Raw genomic sequence first — 18,229 nt, 5'->3', positions numbered from 1 at the left:
TCAAAGGGGGGGGAGGGGAGGAACAAATTCAGCACTTCCACTTCAAATCACATCACTATTATTGCTCTAAATTAAAAAGGTGTTTGTTATGGATTCCAGCTCCCCTGCTGTCAAATCCTTTGCTCTTTCTTCATCTGAACCACACCAAGGGCTAAATGCTGGAATGACTGCTGAATAAGGCCATTTCATGCTCACACACAATAGGTGTTTTGTTCAAGCCACTTACAGAATAGTTTACAATAAATCTTTTCATTATCAGAAGTATTTAAAAAATGTTTTGCCTTTAGTCACAGTTTACAGATTCACTGTGTACTGTATTAAGCTTGGTATCTGATGCACAACACATTCTTTAAAAAAAATAAGCCTTAATCATTTTAAAACATTCTATGTTGCTAAAGAAGGCCAACCAGGGTTAAGCAAACATATGTTTTCATATTTAATCTTGTGTTGGTATGTAGTAGACTCTTTCCCAGAATAGAAAGCCAGGTGACAAAATTTATATGGATTCAAATGCATTGAAACTCCATTGGTTTCTTGAGAAATTTTTCTTTGAGTCTTTTTTAAAATGTCATCTATTGGGTACTCAAAAGGGGAGATGGAACATGTCATTGGATACATTTTTTTCATAACTCATGTTCAACAAAAAACACCTAAATTTGAGATGAGCTGGTTATGTCACTGATCTTGAAAAAAAAAATCCCTACACGGTGTTTTATGTTTAAAAATCACACAGAGTTCCACTCAGCTAGCTTGCTTAAAATTGGAGCACAAGTATAAATAATTTCTTAGACCTCCTACCAATAATAATAATAATAACACAGAAGAATAATAGCTTCTAAACAAAAGTAATGCCAGATCGCCTCTCTGATGATCTGTGTTTATGCTGTTAGGACAAAATACTGTAAAAACAAACTCATACTGCAGCTTCTAGTGAACACTTCTCTAGACTGCAAAATTTCATGCCGTTCCCTGTATGCCTGCTTGGTAGTAATTAAGTGAACTGGCCAGTTTCAGAATAGGAAGATCTGGAATCAAAGTGACTCAATAGAAAACTGCCTGCTGATGCAAGACCTGTAATGGGTTAATTGAAGAAGCACTTTTCCCTATGTGTGATGCCTCAGATATATAAGTATTATTGTATCTGCCATAGTCATCATCACTTCAACCAGCACATCTCAATCAAAGGTGATGGGGATACAAAGTTACAGCAACCTCTTCATGTGCCTATGACTCCTTTACTCCTGGCTTCATCTTTTGTCTTCTAAGAAGTGAATCTGTTCTCTTCCTGTCTCCATACCTCATCATACCTGGGAAAGTGTTGGCAATGATTTTCACATTTTCCTCTTCCTTGCAGTGGAAAGCTGAGTATTTCCTTCTCTCCTGCACCCTCTGCACTGCAGTGGAAGGCTGAGCTTTTCCCTTTGTCCTGCACATGATGAAAAAATCTAATCTCAAGGTCATAGAAACACTGAGGTTGGAAAAGACAAACAATGAGTTTCATCACAACAGAAAAAGAGCAGGGAGACAATCAGGAGGCACTCCTGCAGTGTCTGTATGGTCTTGGAATTGCTCTGGATGCTTTCCGGTCAATGTAGGCTTGGGAAATAATGAATCTGCAGCAGTGCAATGTAGGGTTCCTAGCAGAACACCCCGACGTTGGTAACCAGGCTGGCTAGCTCAGGATGCAGTCTGTGTACCACCTGGTGCCAGGCAGAAATGTCCTGAAGTGCTGGTGTTGCCATAAGCGACTGCTGCCTGCAAGTACAATGGCTCTGCATGGCCCCTTGCTGCTGCGTGGCATCCCAGACAGATCCTTCTGCTGCTGCAAGGGTGCTACCAAAAGCCAGATCTAGCAGGCTTCAGTGGACAGAGACCTAAACAAATAATCTTAAGAAAACAGAGAAGTGAGAGTGTTTGCTCCTCTTCCACAGGAGGGAAAGCACCCTCATATTTGCCTCAGAGTAAAATAGTGACATGGAATGGGAGTCAAGCCATAAGTTGTTCCCTGTGGTGGCACCTCTGCCAGCTTCTCTCAACAAGCAAGCTCCTACAGCCAAAGTTCTTCCTACTCACTGTCATTCCTCAGTTGGCAGCAAACACTTAGAGATCTCATTATGTCTAGCACTTAACAGAAGGCAGAGTCCCCTTGTGAGTGAGACAGACGTCACCAAGTGGCATCACCAAGAAAAGCTATTTCAGATACACTCTGACTCTGGTTGGATGCCCCCTAATATTAGTCATTTCAGACAAATTCTGAAAGGTTCCAAAACAGAGGCAGCAGGTGTTATTTTTTTCAAATGTTACTCCATACTATTCTGTAAGCAACACGGCAAGGTCCTGTGGAGAAAATTTTTAGTACTTTAAAACCACTGAGTCACTGCAGCTTCTGTTTAGAAATCTTCTTACGTGGCTTCAGAAACTTGAAACAGTGAAACTAGGGGAAAGTTATCAAATATGACTGGCTGACCTTTCAGCAGAGTCTACATTTTGCAGCAGTAATCATGGAGCACTGCAGCCATGCTTCAGCTATTTGGGTGTTGCATGACTCCAAGGAGCAACTTCTCAGCAACAGTATAATCAGCAAGACCTGACCTCCTTTCTGCTCCTCCAGATTGAACACACAGTACAGAGACAGGTCTGCCAATAAACAAGGCCAGTGCATTAAAATAAGTGATAACCAGGGCTTGACCCCATCAAGAAGTGACTGCAGTGGTGAATTCTACTTTGCAGCAGTGCTTGAAGATTCAAGCCTGCAAATTGCTGAGGGTTCTTGCAAATAAAACCAGAGTGCACATGATCTTTGTCATGCAGAATTATCTCCTTGGTAGTATAGGCTCTGTGTCTTGATTGTCAAAACTTCTGGCTTGCCTGGGCCACACTGAGGGAACAGGAATTGTCTAGCAACAAAGTTTAATTTTATATGCATTTTAAATTAAAACAAACAACAAAAACAGAAAGCAACAAAAACAAAACTGGTGGGATGTTTGACTTTTTTTCTGGGAAAATAATGCATCAGGCTGGTTTGATGGCAGTGGCTGCCATTCTCAGTGAGTTCTAGGAGGTGTTCATCAGAGATTTTGAGTGAAATATTACTCTTCCTGTGCTTCATCCTTGACAAATACTGTCCACAAATGTATGCACTGCCAAAAAGTGATGACATAAATCAGGCATGAGTGTGAAGCAAAGGATATTTATTCTCTGGTAGGGGGCTTGTGAAAGTCTGGTAAAGAGAAATGACCAGATTTATCTTTGAGTTCAATGTCTGATTGCAACTCTATATATCCCATGTGAAAATTTGCAAGTAATGTATTTATGCTAGCTGATATTGGAGTCACTAAAACAAAAAGCAACAAAAACATAAAACAAGTTGGATGTTATATCTTGCTTTTGTGAAACAAATACATCAGTCTGGTTTGATGGCAATGGCTGCAATTCTTAGCGAGTTCTCAAGGTGTTCATCAGAGATTTTGGATAAAATACTATTCTTCACATACTCTCTCCTTGACAATATTCTCACTAATGTACGTACTCAAGAAGTGATGACATGGATAAGGCATGACTGTGAAGTGAGGGATATTTTTCTCTGGTAAGGAGACATGACCAGATTGTTCTTCGAGTTTGACGTGCAACTCTATACTTTCCATGTGAAAATGTGAAAGTAATGTATTTATGTCAACTCAAAATGGAGCCACAATTATACAAAAAATGATGATTTTTTGGAAATGTTGAAAAAAATTCTCAAATTTATTTAGCTAAATAGAAAGCACACCTCCATATTTTTCACTGTTCACAGGACTGTGGTTAGCCGATGTATCAAAATGAATGAAAATATTTGCCAAAACTTGAGCTTGCCATAAAGTAAGTTTCATTTCTAACACTGCTGTTGTCTCAAACATAGCAAAGATGAGGTGAAGAAAGATGAGCCGTGAAAATGCATGCTTAACTCATCCAAATAAGTGGTCAAATCCATCAAAAATGCTGAATCTGTGAGACATTTTTAATTATCATGTTCTGACACAATTTTTCCCTCTGATTTCATAAAGGACTTGATTTCACTTTGTAAGTCATAAAGTGCTTTTAGCATTTTAACCCTGACAGCCATCTTTCTTCAGAAAAGCAAATTATGACCCCATAATCAGCATCCATACATTTAAGGAACTCCTGGAACTGTTATAGATTCAATCCCTTAGACTTTATGAAGTTCACAGTTTTGATAATTTGCATAGCACCATCCATCTTTAAAGCTTTCGCTCATAAATTTTCTTGATACCTGATGCAGTGATATTTCATCAGTTATGAACTACCAGTGGTAACTGCATCACCTTCTATTAATTTTATAAGTCCCTCTTTTTTACAGACCATCACCAGAGCACCATCAGTAGCTAGACAAGATATGTTGACAAAAGCAAAAGAAAATCACTTTAATGAACTTTTTTACTGCTTCATACAAATCAAGAGACTTAGTAGTGTCCTTCAATGGCACCAAAGAAGCCACTTCTTCAGGGATATTTGTTACCAATACCACTAATGAAAACAGTAAGTAGAGCCATATTTGTAGCATCAGTACCTTCACAGAATCATAGAATCACCAAGGTTGGAAAAGACCATCCAGTCCAACTGCCCACCTACTACCAGTATTTCCCCACTAAACCATGTCCTTCAGTTCAACATCTAAACACTTCTTGAACACCTTCAAGGTTGGTGGCTCTACCATCTCCCTGTACAAACCATTCCAGCATTTGTACATTCTCTTAGAGAAGAAATATTTCCTAATATCCAACCTGAATCTCCTTTGCGGCCACCTGGGCACACTGCTGGTTCATGTTCAACTGAGCATTGACCAATATCCCCAGGTCTATTTTCTCTGCACAGTCTTCCAGCCAGCCTGCTCCAAGCCTGTAGTGCTTCCTGGGTTTTTGTGGCCTAAGTGCAGGAACTGCCACTTGGTCTTGTTGAATTTCATCCCATTGGCCTTAGCCCAGCTATCCAACCTTTACAGATCACTCTGAAGGTCCTTGCTACCCTCCAGCAGATCGACACTTCTTCCCAACTTGGTGTCATCTGCAAACTTAGAGAGTGTACTCTGTGCTCTTATCCGGGTCATTAATAAGTTATTGAAGAAGACAGGACCCAATACCAGCCCCTGGGGAACATCACTCATGACTGGTCGACAACTGGATTTAACTCCATTCACCACAGTATGGGCCTGGTCATCCAGCCAGTTCTTTACTCAGCAAAGAAGGTATCTGTCCAAGCCACGGGCTGCCAGATTCTCCAGGATAATACTGTAGGAGACAGTGTTGAAGGCTTTGCTATGTTAGGAAGACTACAACATAGTCAACATAGTCAACAGCCTTTCCCTCACCCACAAGACAGGTCACTCAATCATAGGAGGAGATCACACTGGTCAAGTAGGACCTCCATTTCATGAACCCATGCTAGCTAGTCCTGATCCTCTGGTTGTCCGGCACATGCCATGTGATCTCACTTGTCTATCATCCAAGCATATAATTTGAAATTAGCAGCTTTACTCCAAATTTTTTTCTATAGATTTTCCTGCTTCCTCAGTTCACCTGGTGACAGTCTGGTGAGGTTAACTGACTTTAGAAAAATCCCTTTTTTTTATCAGTACACATTTTTTCTGCTGTGGTTTCCATACATTGCTAAACAAATTCCCTGTCAGGAAATGGTTTTAATTTTTTTGCCATCAGATTTTCTGTCACTTAACTAGATTTTATAACAGATTCCACTGAATTATAACCTTTAAAAAACATTTTGTTGAAGTGACAGACTTCTTCTAGTTCTGCTGTTTTGTCCTTATGAAGCACTCCTTGACACACATCGAACCTGTCAGCATGTTTCTGCAGATAATGTCATTTCAAGTCATGATCTTTGAAAACTAACGTGATTTCCTTGCAAATTAAGCCCAGTGCCACAGTATATGTCAGCACTTGTCAGCACTGCACAGCATCCCCATGTTCCAGGGCTGGGCTGCTTGGTGGAGTGGAGCTGCCACCATGATGGAGTGGCAGCAGCGGGCATGGGCCACACCATGAGCAGGAATAGGCTGCAGGTCAGACATGTCTGCTATGTGAACAAATATTTGTAGCATGAGTTGTTCAGACATTCTTGAGGGTCTAAAATTATGCCAGAGTTTTGTTAGGATCTCAGTATCAGCACTACAGCAAATGAAATTGAAAGAATCCACCTCTGAGTATAGCTTTTCTGCTACACTTCAGGAGACAAGGAATGGGGAGTGAGGCTGTGAGGTGACTCTACCTCTTGCTGCAGAGCTGCTAGCTGTCTTGCAAATAAACATTACATTGATCTAGGCAGCTTCAACTGGCATCCCAAAATTTCCAGCTTCACGAAGAGCTGGGTGTGGTAGAAATGAGCACTATAAACTGAAATTCAAAAGGCCAAGATGAATGTGCTCATTATCAGTACCGAACTGTCCAGAGGTCAGTTCTTTGCAAGTGAGGTCTAACTATGAAAATGCAGATGTCTGAAGTAGAAGAGCATCTGTCCACGTGTGACCTTGAACAAGTTGCTTTTTGTCTTAATTAAGTAAGTCATATTAAAAGGAAGGACAAGAACAACACGGGTCACAGCTGTCTTCTATGAGGCAAGCTGGTCTGCCTCAGTCCAGTATAGCTGCAAGGGTGAAAGACAACAGCTTATTAATTGAATTGATGTTGAATTTATTTACTTTTTCTTCTCTTTTATTCTGGTCTTTTCTGTTTGTTTTATTTTATTGTTATAATTTCTAACTTCTATTTTGCTCTCTGTGCACACCACTTTTTTCTGTTTTCTCCTCTTTCCCACAGCTTCACTCCAGCCACTCTCATTCCCTGCCCCTTCTCTGTACCTGGCCTTCTCCTGAACAGGCCTCCTGAACCTTCTGTCAGCACATCTGAAGTTGGTGCATACCAGAAGTGTCAGAACACAAAGGTTCTGAAAAACAAAGGCACAAATTAAAATTGAAGCTCCTAACAAGGAGGGGTCAGTTTTGCCTTTGCCAGGTCACAGCTGTTTCTTTCCACACCTTACCAAGTAGGTTGTAGTAATACATTTCAGAACTATAAAATATGGAAATAGAAGCATTATCTCTGTTCTTGGAATAGGAAGGAATACAATGCTTTTAGCCTCTTTTCCAGCCATATGCAAATTCTTTGAGAACACAAAGGCACACAGCAGCACTCCATTTTCTGGAGCTGGTGGAGGACATTTGCTAACCGCAGGCTAGCGATAGCTCCAGCCCTTCCCTCCTCATGCAGTGCTCAGACAATGTGCCAGGCTTCCTCAAGGTGGCACACATGGCTCTCCCAAAATCCACGCCCATCTCTGGGACGGCAGCTTTCAGGCGGGTAGCAGCAACTATAATAGAAAAGAGAGAAGGGGCGTCAGGGTGCAGATGGGGCTCCTGGTTTGCCATCACTGATTAAAGTGACGAGTGAAGGTCATCATCAGGCTTTGAAGCAAGTGGATGGTCTTAGAATGAGCACTGCCACTCATGAAAGCTGTTCAATAAGGTCAGAAAGTATTTTAATATATAAATCCGTTTGAACAGTAAAGAAATGTCTCATTCTGCTCCAGAGCAGCTGGTCATCTCTCATAGAGAAGTAGAGCATTAGTCCCCACAAGAGGAATCATCACTGGGGCTGAAGCTGATCAAATACCCCAAAGTGCATTTGCACCTTCTTGGTCTGCTTCCAGTCACAGTTATGATTTACATTCACACATTTTTCATATCAGAAATAGTATCTCATTTCTTGCAGACACTATTCCCACCATCGTGAGCTACCTTCTTGCTGTTGCCTTATCAATGACTTCACCACAGTCCTCTTAGCCCCATGTTTGTATGTTAGATTCTTTCTCTTGGCATGAATAGAATCACAAAATTGTTGAATCATAGAATCACAAAATGACTTAGGTTGGAGGGATCTTAGAGATCATCTAGTTCCAGACACTTTATCAGGCTGCCCACAACCCCATTCAGTGTGGCCTTGAATGCCCCCAGAGATGGAGCATCCACAAAGTGGGCAAACTGTTCCAGGGCCTCACCACCCTCTGAGCAAAACCATTTCCTCCTAACATCTAATCTAAATCTACTCTCTTTTAGTTTAAAGCTATTCCTCCTTCTCCTACCACTATCAGATAGTGTAAGAAGCCTGTTCCCCTCCTGCTTGTAAGCTCCCTGCAAGTTCTAGAAAGCCAACTGATGTCTCCCTGGAGCCTTCTCTCCTTCAGGCTAAACAAGCCCAACTTCCTCAATCTTTCTCTATGGGAGAGGTTCTCCTACCCTCTGATCAACTTTGTGACCCTCGTTTGGATCCACTCCAGCAGCTACTCATCCTTCCTGTACTGGGCATGCAATACTCCAGATGAGCCCTCACAGGAGAAGAGTGGAGAGGGACAATCATCTCCCTCTCTCTTCTGGCTACCCCTCTTTTGATGCAGCTAAGCATGCTGCTGGCCTTCTGGGCTGAAAGTGCACACTGCTAGCTCACATCCAGTTTCTCATATATCAGTACCCCCAAGACTTTCTCTGCAGGGCTGCTCTCAGAGATTTCTCCCAGTCTGTACTTATATCTGGGATAGCCTCAACCGAAGTGCAACAAATTGCATGTGGTCTTATTAAACCTCACTGTACTCTCATGTGCTCACTTTCCAAGCATTTCCAGGTCCCTTTGGATGGCATTTCTCACTTCTGCTGTGTCAACTGCACCACTCAGCTTGGTGTCACCAGCAAACTTGCTGAAGGTATTCTCAACCCCATTGTCACTGATAAAGATGTTGAAAAGCAGCGGTCCCAAGATGGACTCCTGGAAGACACCATTCATGATCAGCCTTCACCTGTGCATAGAGCCACTGACAGCAATCCTCTGGCTATACCAACTGAACAATTCTTTATCCACCTAATTATCCAACCTTCAAATCCATATCTCTCCAACTTGAAATAAGGATGTGGTGCAGGACTGTTTCAAATGCCCTGCACAAGTTCAGATAGACGACATCAGCTGACCTTCCTTAGTCCACCAGTGTCATCACTCCACCATAGAAGGCCATCCAGTTGGTTAGGCACAATCTGATCTTACTGCAGCCATCCTGGCTGTCTCAGATCACCTCCACATCTCACACTGCTTTAACTAGTCTTCCAGGAGCACTTGCTCCATGATCTTATCAGGCTCATACATGGGGCTTACAGGCCTGAAGTTCCCAGGATCTTCCTTTTTTCCTTTCTTGAGTATGGGAGTGATTTTTTTCCCTCTTTCTAGCCACAGAGAACTGACAGCCACAGTTTTTCACATATGATGGAGAGCTGTTTGGCAACCATGTCAGCCAGTTTCTTTATAACCCTGGGATACATGTCATCTAGCCCCACAGACTTGTACATATTCAGCCTCATGAGGTGGTCTCAGACTTGTTTTACTCTTAGAATGGGAGTAATTTTGCTCCCCTGACTCCTGCTTAGATGTTCAGAAACAAGGAGTGTGAGAAACCTGAGAGGTTTGAGGAAATGGTTAAGTGCCCCAGCCTTCTCCATGTCTGAGGTTGTTATCTTTTCCTTTACATTTATCAGAGAGTCTGCTCTCTACTTTTCCCATCTCATCTACTCAGTATATCTAAATAATCCCTTCTTAATGTTTTTCATCTCTCTAAATACGGTCAATTCTATCTGTGCCTAGTCTTTCCTGACTGCACATCCAGACAGCACCCCCATATTCTTCCCAGGTGACCTATCCCTACTTCCACTGTTATAACATTGTTTGGAGGGGAAGAGGGGAAAAACAGATATTCAGATAGTCATGTTACAGCTATTAAGATAATATTTATTAATACAGCATCTAAAGTGGTGGTGCTCCTCATTGCTGTCACCTCTAAACAGCATCAGTGATTCAGTTAATAGTACGTAAGTATGGGATGCACACAGGTCACAGCCTGTCATAAGCCATATAGTTATGTGAACAATCAGATGTGAGAGGATAAAGTTAAGATGTCAAGGAGCAATTTCCTAAGTATTCCAAGTTGATGGAAATGACATCACACTTTGCCAGCCAAAAAATCTCTCCATCCAACTGTGCAGCTGGAAAAGCTACCTCTGACACAGCATCTAGAGGACATTGTGTGCTTGGCATGCAGTGCAGGTATCTGGAAATGCCCACAGCCAGTGCTGCCCTGCCCTAGGACAACACTTGACCAGCCACCACAGCCATGTATCAGGGGTTTTCTGCCTATGGTCATTCCTTTGATGTCCAAACAGTAAGACTGAGGCCAGCCTGGTGACAGAAAGAAAGACATACACATCACTTAGGCAGTGATACAGATAGTCATCTCCTGCACAGGCAGTCATCCTACCAGCTACAGAAACCTATACTTCACAAAACAATTTTTGGTGAGGAACTTAAAAAGCATCTCTACAGCTGTAAGTTGCTAAGGGAACAGCAAGAGCGTGGGGTCTGATCACTCAGATGTACTGAATTAATACATGCTAAGAGTCATTACAAGATGGGAAGATGAACTTACAAGTCTGGAAGATGCATTGAATACAGTAGCAATCAGTAACTTAAATGAAAAAAAAATCAACAAGCCAGATTTTATATTATTGCAAGTAAACTTTGATGCCTTTTCTTTTATTAATTGAAGCAGATATTCCCAATCACATTCCACTCCTACACAAAGCCTTGAGGTAGAAATATAACATTTTATGAAGGACTGAAAAGTGTTTGGAAGTGTCTGTGTCTACAGGAATGTTGCTTTGGTGTTATGACAGATGGGCTTAGCGCCATTTCAGCAGCAGCGCAACATGAAACATTTGTTTCTGAAGAAATTGCCTTCTTTGTGAATGTGTAACTCAAAAACAAACAAGTGTGCTTGATAGCTGCCATCACGGGCCACCCACAGAAGAAACAGAGCAGCACGTGGTAACTTGTATGACCAATGGCAGCTGACACTGCTGCACCAGAAGGCACAACATAGCTGCACACCTACTCCATGCACAGCAGTTGCAGTGAGGGAACCAGGAGCTATCCCTGCCCTGAAGCAGTACGACATTAGCTCAGCATCGCAAGTCACCCTGAGCTGCTTTGGTTCACAAAGAACAAAGCATACACACCTGTGCAGAGTACCACACCTGTAATCTTTTCCCCATATTGAGCATACCTGTGGCTTACAGTCAGGAAAAGCAGCGTCAGTGTGATGAATGTTATGAAGGACAACAGAGCTATAGAGTGACTATTGTGTCTGACAGAAGGTAAATAGACATGTTAAGAGGCATATTGTAATTTATATAGCATGAGGAACAAGGCTATTCAAGTAACTACTTTTAAAAAGGTATCTGAAGTTTGCAGTCAGAACAGAGTCTATGGCTACCCAGATTATTGGATTTCCAGCATCACAGTGTCTTTTCCATAAGATTACTTAACTCACTTATCTAACCTGTAGAAAGCCAGTATTATTATTCTATATCATTTTATTCTATAGGAAAATGCTGCATGATATAAACGTAACATGCTATACTACTGTGGGAAATAGATAGATAGATAGATAGATAGATAGATAGATAGATAGATAGATAGATAGATAGATAGACAGATAAATAAATATTGCCCAAGTTGATGTTTAATGACAGAAATAATGTCAACTACAGCAACGGGCAGGTTCTGCCTGACTTCGAATGTCTACAGAGAAGGGGTTTCCACCACATCTCTGGTCAAACGTTTCCTGTGCTTCACTATCCTCTTCACTGTCTATAGTTAGTTTCAGCAGCAAAGTCTGCAGCTATAATACACACTTTTTTAAATCTGCTTGGAGAGAAAAAAAGATCCATACAAAATTATAACAATAATAATAAGTAAGTAAGTAAAAAAATGAAGAAGAAAAAGAAGCTGGAACTCCATATTATGCTGTTTCCTCTCCTCTATCATCCTCCTGCAGCATGGAAACTTATGCTTAAGCCAGGGTAACCCTCACTTTTTATCAAACCCTGAGATGCCTGCTGAATTTCCAAATTTCTGCACTTCACACAATCCAAAAGAGATCTGAAAGACAAATAATAAATAAATAAATAAATAAATAAATAAATGGGCAAAGCAAGTGAGCAGATTTATTTTTGATGTTTGGAAGCAACTAAATGAAGATGGAAAGTAAAGTGACTTTCCATTGTGGTGGGGTGGGATGAGCCCTGCTTTTCAGAACATTGATCTCCTTTATTTTGGAAAGTTGTGTGAAGTTTGGAGGGCAATTGTATGAAACTTGGGGGAGATTAGGGCTTGCCAAGAGGCAAGGAAGTTCAACATCTGGCAAGAAGCTTCTTGAGGAATGTGTACTGTTTTCATTTCCAGCTAAACATTTACATCTATCATTTAGATTAAAGTCAAAACCTTTCTTCACTATTCTGGTGAATTACTGAGCACTCCAGGGAGTAACAGAGAGTCCTATTTGCCTTTTGGTAGCCCGAGTATCTGGGTTTATGTGATGAGGTAGAAGAAAGATCTTGGCTTTATTTTTGTTTTTATTTTTTTATTATTTATTTTTGCAAGAGATTTGAAAATATTGCCTTGGCAAATTATATAATTAATAGATAAGCTAATGGTCACCAAAATGTTTGATTTTTAAAGTATGGTAATCTAGAGCATGTTGCATGGTGACTCATGTTGGGCTTGATGATAGCTTGTGAACAGTGTATAGCTCCTGTAGCCTGCTAGCCATACTGGGAAGACCATGCATGGTACTCTTAGTAATTGACATTCAGTATGCTCTACCAAGGAGAGTGGGCTAAAGGGACGGAAAATTTTGAATGCTTTTCATTTACTTAAAAATTCTCAGACTGGACAAATTAATTTAAGACAAATTCTGTGCAAGTCAGCGCCTAAAACGTGTCTTGAACATCCTGATTTTGAGGAGGGAAGGGAAGGGGAGGGGAGGGAAATAGGGAAGGGGAAGGGAGGGAAAGAGAGAGGGAGAAAGGGATAGAGGGGGGTAGAATAGAAACAAGTAAAAGAGGAATGAATGAAGACAGGAGGGGAGGAAGAGAGGAAGAGAAGAAGGGACGTAGGGATGAAGAAAGGGTAAGGGAAAGGATGAGAGAGTGAGAAAGAAAGAATGAAAGGGGAAAAAGAAAACAAATGGAAAAAAGCCCATAATGCATGAAATATTTACATAATTCCAGTAAACATGGGCTTCTTCATTACTTTATGGATATATAACTGGCAGCGAAGCACTATCAAAAAAACCCTTTTCTGTGACTAGTACACATCTGTGTTGTACCAGTGACAGTACAAAAGGTGATACATATGATTGAAATCAGCATCCTATTTCCACTGAGACAATTCAGTAATACCACTGTTCATTCCAGCTGTTGTTAAAATTAGTTTGCTGTCTTTTTAAGACATAGGTATGCCTTTCACTGCTTGAGAGGTGCCACTGTAAGGTGGTATATATGTAATTCTCCATTTTATTTCTTTTGTTGTTGTTGTTGCTTGGGTGGTTGGGTGGTTGGTTGGTTTTCATTGTTGTTTCACTAGAGACATCTGAAATATCTTCATTTTCTTATTTAATGGCACTCAACACTCACATAGCAGATTTGCTACTGGAAAAAGAAGACAGATAAAAACAGTGCATCCAGAAATCAACAAGATCTGTAGAAGTTCTCAATTATGTAATAAGACAACTATTTACATCAATAAGCTCTTTATCACAAGTAGAACTTCACTCATTACTATACAACCAAACATAGAGATAATAATGGAACTGCAGAAGTGGAATTTTGCATTAAGCTGATTCAGCTACAGAAACTTGCTACTCATACCATAAACAAACATTACTTTACATAGACCTTTTTCATTGTCCATTCTAGTTAGACTTCTGTATTTTTATTGGCAGAAAACAGCTATACTGTCTGGTGCTGGAAACGGACAAATTTATTGATAATGCAGCTATGTCTGTTAAAGATATTAGGCCACGAAAGTAATGTAATTGCTTTGGTAGTGTGTAGTGGTAGTTTCAAGTATGCAGGTAAAAAAAGCGCTGCTGCAGTAGGATTGAAAAATGCAGAATGCAAATCCAGAGCACAAGTACGATTTCAAACTTCCCAGGAGAAAAATCTTATAGATGCCATGTATCTGATGAAGTCATGCATGTGCATGACAGTTAGGAAGCAGATCACCCCCGTGACCCTTCGCAGTGATGGAGGCAAGGGCTCCTTCCTTTAGCTCTTCTTTCCGCTGAACATTTCTACACTGCGAGAACCAGGACATCTTCAGTTCCCTTTGTAACACCAGCACACACCTCACTCGCAGTTACACCGTCAGTCCGCGGGACACGATCCGAGTCGCGGCGTTGCGCAGATCCGCGCGGCCCGCCTATCGGACCTCTGGAGCTGTCCGTGGTCCTGCCGCCCCTCTCCCCATGCCCGCCGGCTCGCTGCGGGACGGGGACGGAGCCCGGCGCTCAAGAGACCTGGAGTGTGCTCTGTGGGCCTCGGTTGAACGGGGATTCGCCTGTTTTTGGAGAACGTGTTGTTGGCTTGCTTTCGTTTGATTTATTTTTTATTTTTGTTTTGTTTTGTTTTGTTTTTCCTGTTTGATTGGTTGATTGCTTTCTTGGCACGGAAAGAAGATGGAGAGGTCAGAGTCCCATCTCGCTCCTGATGGCTGCTCTGTGCCACAACACTGAGCAAAGCTCGGAAGAGTTCGCAGTTTGGGAGAAAACGCAGAAGGGATGTGCTGAGGAATGTCCGGGGAGGACGTGTAGGCACTCTCAGGGCGGTAAAGCGTGTGTTAAGAGGCCCCTGCCTTAAGGCAAGAAACAGAAAAATACGAAACAGGGAAAATAATAATAATAATAATAATAATAATAATAATAATAATAATAATAATAATAATAATAATAATAATAATAATAATAATAATAATAATAATAAAGGAAGAGAGAGAGAGAGAGAGCCGCGACACGGAGCGCGATAATCGCCCGGCCGACCCGGGCGCCAGGAGCAGTGGCCGCGCCGCCGCGCCGCCCCCTGGCCGCCTCGCCCCGTCGGGGCAGACGCGGTGACTCTGACATCAGCTGCCGGGCGAGGCGGAGCCGCCTGGACCGGACCGGAGTGGGCAAGGCCGGGACAGGCCGGGGCGGAGCGGCGCCAACTGCGGGGAGAAAACAAGCGGCGGGCGGCTCGGGCGCAGCCGTGGCTCCGCAGGTGGAGGCGGCTCCGGCGACGGCACCACGCCGGCTGCTCCGAGGACGGATCGCGCCGCCCGAGAGCTGCCGGGGAGGCAGGCTTGGAGCGGAGGAGACGCGCACTCCCATGGGCTGGGTTCCCTCCGCGGATCGGCGTCGCCACCAGCCTCGGGAAGCCAGGGACGGGAGGGCAGTGTCTGCGGCCGGCGGCGAGGCCCCCCTGCCCGCAGACACGAGGCCGGGCCGGGCCGGGGCATGGAGCAGCGAGAGGCCCGCACGGCTGCGGATGAGCTAGCAAACGCCGCCGCCCGCGGCGATCTGCAGCGGGTGAGAGAGCTGCTGGACGGCGAGGCCGACCCCAACGCTGTCAACTCCTTCGGCCGGACCCCCATCCAGGTAGGGAGGCCGGAGGGGCCCTCCGTACCCGAGGACCGGGACTAAGGGCCGCCTCCCGGCCAATGGCTCTTCGGCGGGCGGAGAGGCAGCCCCGGTACAGAGTGTCGTCGTCGGCCGTACCCCAGTAAATGTGCTGGAGCCAGAGCGGCACCACGGTTCCTGTCAGCTTTATGTAAAGGGGAAAGTCTACAAATGCCGCAAGAAAGAGGTTTTAGTTTCAGCAGCCCTGGATCTCAGTGTTATCAACCATAGGATGAGCAAAACCGAGAGCTTTAATGCTCATCTCGCATTAAATGTGCAATAACAAGTAACGAGTCACCTTTTCAGAGACTTACCTCACCATCGATCGGTATCTTCTGCTTTACTATCTACTGTACTTTACTATTACTACTCGTACTATTTATTTTCTCTTTTTTTCCATAATAATAATAGTAATAGTAGTAATAGTGATAATAATAATAACAATAATAATAACAATAATAATAATTTAGTAAGGTAGTTCTTATGATATATTGAGGCTTCTCCATCAAATCGGCATCTTCTGATTTACTATCTGCTATACTTCACTACTGATACACTTACTGTTTCTTTTCACTTTTTTTTCAAAATAGTAATACTAATAGTACGGTGGTTCTCATGCTAAATTCAGGGGGGAAAGAATCAGTGGTTTTCGTGTTCTGTCCAAAGATTTCTTGAAGCAGAACCATTCAGTGCACAGCCCTGCCTGGCAGCCCAGCAGACACACTCATTACTCTTCGAAGCGCTGAGTCTGCCCATTCTTAGTAGAGCTGTAAACGCATAAAAAGCGGCTGTGGGAACAGCAGAAGCTACACTTCTAAGGTCGACTGAATTTCTCAGGTCGTTCTTGACAGCTTCCTCTTAAATTTTCAAAATAAAACGAAACTTGGGTCATCTAAGAAGCTGTATTTAAGATACGCTGGCACTGCCTGCAAAATTCTCTCCTACAAAATGTCGGTGCTGCATTTCACCAGAGGCACGGATCTGAGACCGCCCTCCGACATGTTTTTTTGGCACCTTTTGCAGTACAGGTTTGCTCCGCGCGGTGAACGCATGGCGCTGGGAGAAAGGCGGTTCACACACCGCCCGTGCACCCGCGCTGCTGCAGTTTTCCGCGGCCGCGCTGCCCTACCTCCGGGCCTCTCTGTCTGCGGAGCCTCCGGAGCTCGTCGGCGGCCTCTCCGACGGCCGCTCCGCCTCCACCGCGCTGCTCCGAGGCCGAAGCGGAGAGCTTGCGGCTGACACTGTGTTCCTCCGTCCCTCCGCAGGTGATGATGCTGGGCAGCCTGCGCGTGGCCGAGCTGCTGCTGCAACGCGGCGCCGACCCCAACCGCCCCGACCCTCGCACCGGCTGCCTCCCCGCGCACGACGCGGCCCGCGCCGGCTTCCTGGACACGCTGGCTGCGCTGCACCGCGCTGGAGCGCGCCTCGACCTGCCCGACGGCCGCGGCCGGCTCCCCCTCGACGTGGCGGCCGGGGGCCCGCACGGGCCGGTGGGCTGCTACCTGCGGCAGCCGCCGGCGCTGCCGCGAGCACCGCTCCCCTGATTCATTGCCCGGCGCCTGGACCCAGCTCCCATCGGGATGCAGAAGGGATTAGAGGGGTGTGTGGGTTTTAGCACGCTGCTCTTTGCACAAGTCTTTGTGCTCTCCTGCGCTCGCAACCTCCCCTCCTTTCCTCTCTCCCACGGGAGTTCGAACACAGTGAAGAGATGAAGGAAATGCTCCCGTCGCCTTGTGTCCGAGCTTTCTGCCAAGCCTCTGTCCGAAATTTGCCGCTCCCCTGCCGAGCCCTGCCTTTATCACCACGAAACGGCTTACCCCAGCAGCTTTGGAGCCTAACAGGGCGGCGGGGCCCGCCACTCTCCCTTGCAAAATCGGAACAGCGGGGAACGAAGGTTTAGGTAAACACGTCCTGCCAACCACGCAAGGTGCTGTGGCATGTTGGAACACGTGCCCGTGGTATATCGGCGGCTTTTCTCACGGCGTCAACAAGCTCGGGACCTGAAAGAAGAAAATAGCGATTTGTGCCTCTGCAAGCCCGACTCCGCCCTCGCTTGAAGGAATTCGCGCAGGTGACCTGTTGCGAGTTACACAGTATTCTGAAGGAAAGCAACACGGTTGCAAAATGAAAACATCACATAACTAAAACTTAAAAATCCGACTTTCATGTGTTTCTGATTTCTCCCGGATGCCCGAAACCGCCGCCTTTGGCAACGAAAGAACCACACCAATAAGTTCCGGCACTGCAGTGACTCCGCTCCCAAAGGAGTAACGCGCCGAAGCGGGGAGAGACGATCGGATTATGTGCGTCCGCGTCCGCTACGTGTCACCGGGACGGAGTGCATAGCGGGAGAGGCAGATCGGGCAGCTGTGGCCCCGCGCCGCAGCTCTATACCCTCGACGGGGCGTCCGAAGAGAGTTCGAGGGGAAAAAGATTTTGATTTACGTCCATAGTCTCCACCTTCTTCGTAAAAATAGAAGTGAAGGTAGCAAATATATTACTATACGTAACTTATTGGAATATATAATAATAGCACCGTAATCACATGTAATTGGGGCTTTATAATTAGTTTGTATAGACTGACACTCCGTAGATGTGAAGCTTTGCCATTTATGAATTTAATTCATATTTGTAG

The 18,229-nt window shown here is 44.2% G+C and overlaps 2 protein-coding genes across 2 annotated transcripts in view; one reads left to right on the top strand and one right to left on the bottom strand.

The window, feature by feature from the left end:
• MCCC2 (methylcrotonyl-CoA carboxylase subunit 2) overlaps nt 1-18,229 on the bottom strand; it is a 424,975-nt gene that overhangs the window by 44,246 nt on the left and 362,500 nt on the right. The gene's annotated exons all lie outside the window — the stretch shown is intronic.
• On the top strand, nt 15,130-17,990 carry CDKN2B (cyclin dependent kinase inhibitor 2B). The gene is made up of 2 exons (XM_065744186.1): nt 15,130-15,573; nt 16,860-17,990. Exons 1-2 carry the CDS (start codon nt 15,433-15,435, stop codon nt 17,136-17,138), a joined length of 420 nt encoding a protein of 139 aa, XP_065600258.1. The 5' UTR covers nt 15,130-15,432; the 3' UTR covers nt 17,139-17,990.

The sequence above is a fragment of the Cyrtonyx montezumae genome, unplaced genomic scaffold (assembly GCF_038088225.1).
Source record: "Cyrtonyx montezumae isolate F1298 unplaced genomic scaffold, pur_monq_1.0 scaffold_30, whole genome shotgun sequence".
NCBI lineage: Eukaryota > Metazoa > Chordata > Aves > Galliformes > Odontophoridae > Cyrtonyx > Cyrtonyx montezumae.
Note: the sequence above shows the minus strand (reverse complement) of the source record. Positions and strands in the feature narration are given on the sequence as shown.

Excerpts from the sequence above, each read along its gene's own strand:
- CDKN2B (XM_065744186.1), top strand. The coding sequence starts at position 15,433 with ATGGAGCAGCGAGAGGCCCGCACGGCTGCGGATGAGCTAGCAAACGCC. Across the intron at positions 15,574-16,859 it reads TCGGCCGGACCCCCATCCAG|GTGATGATGCTGGGCAGCCT; the intron begins GTAGGGAGGCCG and ends GTCCCTCCGCAG.